This window comes from Tenebrio molitor, chromosome 4 (genome assembly GCF_963966145.1).
Source record: "Tenebrio molitor chromosome 4, icTenMoli1.1, whole genome shotgun sequence".
NCBI classification, from domain to species: Eukaryota; Metazoa; Arthropoda; class Insecta; order Coleoptera; family Tenebrionidae; genus Tenebrio; species Tenebrio molitor.
Genome location: NC_091049.1, coordinates 8,995,978 through 8,998,909, shown reverse-complemented (window position 1 = coordinate 8,998,909; position 2,932 = coordinate 8,995,978). Strand labels below are relative to the sequence as shown.

Here is a 2,932-nt window from a genome sequence, read left to right as displayed (position 1 = left end):
TGTCCTATTTTTGGTTGGGTTATTATAAATGTTTGTAGTCAACGAGCCCATGAAAACAAATGATTTTTTTTCTTTTGCCGTTCCATAGTTCAATACGAAAATGATACGAAGTAGATTATTATTGTTGAAATTAAGAGGTTATGTTTACCTTCAAAAAATTCTTTGAATTATTAACCACAACAGTGAAGATTCGTTTAAAGAGATTGTTCCAACGTTTTACTACCGTGAGTAACAGTGACTAAAATCCATCAAGACGGGATTTGTTATCAAAGTGAACTGTAAAGTTCATATGGTTCAATCCATCTCATACGAATTTAATTTTCTCTATTTCAGTTTTGTAAACTTATCCACTGGTGTTTAACCACAGGTGTGTAGAACTGAATTGTTGCTGCTAAATTATTCAATGGGTACTGAATCATTTTTGTTTTAAAAGTTTTGAGGAAACAATGTTAAGTACCACAAGATTCCAAAACTGTCGATGGAAAATGAGGCAATTAAATCATTGTAAATAGACATTTTATTTATGTGTTATATGGCAACAAATTAAAGCTATTTAACTGTCCAGCAAGGTTTTATTGTTGTTGATGTGCATTAAATGATTTCCAATGTTATAATGTGCAGGGGCAGGATACACAAGATGGGCGACGTCAGATAGGTTCCGTGCATGCGTTGATCCAATCTGGAATAGTCATTAACGAAATCAGCAACAAATATGGAAGAGGAGGTATACTTATTAGTTTTAACGTCTCCCTGACTACAATCAGGTTATGAACTTACAGCAGGACCATGCCTTGTCTGAAAATAATGCCAAATCCAAAGTTCTGATATCATTCATGTTGTTTAAAAACCAGCTGCAATATGCAACACGACGTGGATAATCTGCTGGTTTCAGTTCTTGAAACAATGACATTTTATAAGGGTGCAAATTTAATCTTTTCTTCACAATTTTCTGACATGTGCTCAGTGCTACACCTGACTGTGTTGTGGTTGTGGTGGTCGTAGCTGCTGTTGACGGTCTGATCGGTGAGGTCGCGTCAAGATCACAGCAACGACTTTCGAGAGTTGGCCCGGAACGGGACCTGGTTCTGATGGGAGAGCGGCCGAAAGTGCGAGTTTCCCTTGCTGTGGCGGGTGTTTCTCAGCGGTCGTTTCAGCGGCTGGAAGTTGAAGATCGTCGAGTTTGTTACCAGTTCGTTCAGCTGAAACTGCAGGTGCATCTTCTGGTGGCGGAGTTGCAGTTGTCATTTCTCCATGTTCACGCTCGAGTGGAGGTTGTGCACGTTGATAAGATTCTCGGTCGCCGATGGGTTCGATGTCAACTTGGCCAGCTTGTTTGTCGTCTCGAACAGTATGAAGGTCTGGTTCTCGGTCCTCGATGGGTTCTTGAGAGTGGTATAGGTATCCAGTCTTTTGAGGAGGGAATTCCTCTGCTGCGTCGTCAGCTGTCATATCACTGGCAGCATCTTCTTCGTTGAAACGGGGTTCATCTAGAGTCTGGTGTTCGACTGGCTGCTGGTCTCGTGGTTGATGTGGTCGTTCGAGGTGGCGCGCGGCCGGCTCACCGACGAACGGCGCTGATGGCACCACGTCATTTGTGGCATGATGTGGTTCTTCGAGGAGATGGTGGCCGTCTCTCAACCACAGTCGGCAAAACCCGTTGAATTCTGCCTTCGTGATGTGCGGTGCGATTCGTGTTGCGAGCAGTTTTTTTTTTGTGATGAAGGCGTCGGCTGGCTCGCCGACGGCCTGGGTGATTCCGTAGAATTTCATCCGGAGCTTCGTTAAGATCTCGAAGTTCTCGTACCTCTTGATGAGGGCCTGCTCCAGGTCGTGGAGTGATGGTGCGTACGGCGCTTCGTAGCTCCACCATCGAGCTGGTTCGAGCCGGAACTGGGCCGCGATTTGGTCTCGCCAATACGCAGGGTTGGAGTTGGCGAGGATGTTTTTGCATTCGGTGATGAATTTCTTTGGGTCCTCGTGGTCGAGGCCTGCGAAAGTTGGTAACGAACATACCTCTTCCACCGTGGGAGGGCTGAGTCGTCTCCAGAGAGTTTCGAACGTCTCGATGTCGATCATCTGATCCCGTAACATGTTGGTTAGTTCCGCTGGAATTGGGTAGTTGAGTTTCTTCAAGGCGGTCTTGATCGTCTCGAGGTCAACCATTTGTTTCGATGTCCCGGACATGTTGCCCCTGGTTAGCTCAGGTTCTTTATTCAGGGTGTTGTTCTTGAGACTCGTCAGGGGAGGGGTACTTTCTTTCAAGAAAGCTGGTGGCCCCACGTTGGGCGCCAAATTGTCACCGGCGTGACAACCATTAAAAAAACGAACTTCAATTGCTTCAAAATAGTGTTGTAAGGTCCGGTAATTGACCTAGTCAATGACCCATTTGACCGGTCAATAATTGTCAATGACTTGACGAATTTGACCAGTCATTTTTAAAATTTAAATTTCCCGCTTATAATGTTGAAGATTATAGGATATGATGACTGTTTGACTGATGAGATGAGGTTATGTTGGGTTGTCTGATTTCATTTACGTAGCTGCTGACAATGAAGAAATGGATTATGACAATAAATAAGTAAATTATGACAAAGAAACATCTAAAACTTTAATAAAGATCATTGTGGAGAAAACGATTATTAAGCTTTTTATCTATTAGGAAGAAGTGGTTTTTCTTTTTCAATCGTTTTTGTGTCTTCTTAACATGACATACAATATATTTTTATTTTCATAAAATACTTAGGTACCTACTTTTTTAAATTCTAAACGAATGTTTAAGTATTTTAAAAGAAACTAAAAAACTGAAAATACACACACACACAGTTGTGTTGAAAGTTTTAAAGCGTTTTAAATTAACAAAAAGTTCAAATTCAAGCAAATATATGTAAAGAAAAAACAATGTATAACTTCAACCAATTCAAACTTAACCTCA

At 41.8% G+C, this 2,932-nt stretch overlaps 1 protein-coding gene across 2 annotated transcripts; it reads right to left on the bottom strand.

The window, feature by feature from the left end:
- Positions 1 to 499: 499 nt before the first annotated feature.
- LOC138128057 (uncharacterized) lies at positions 500 to 2,184 on the bottom strand. 2 transcript variants are annotated; one of them, XM_069044259.1, is made up of 2 exons: positions 731 to 2,184; positions 500 to 679 (listed from the first exon to the last, which is right to left on the bottom strand). In XM_069044259.1, exon 1 carries the CDS (start codon positions 2,182 to 2,184, stop codon positions 967 to 969), a length of 1,218 nt encoding a protein of 405 aa, XP_068900360.1. In that variant the 3' UTR covers positions 500 to 679; positions 731 to 966. The 2 variants fall into 2 exon arrangements, with proteins under 2 accessions (XP_068900360.1, XP_068900359.1); XM_069044258.1 differs by having other exon boundaries at positions 778 to 2,184.
- Positions 2,185 to 2,932: the final 748 nt, after the last annotated feature.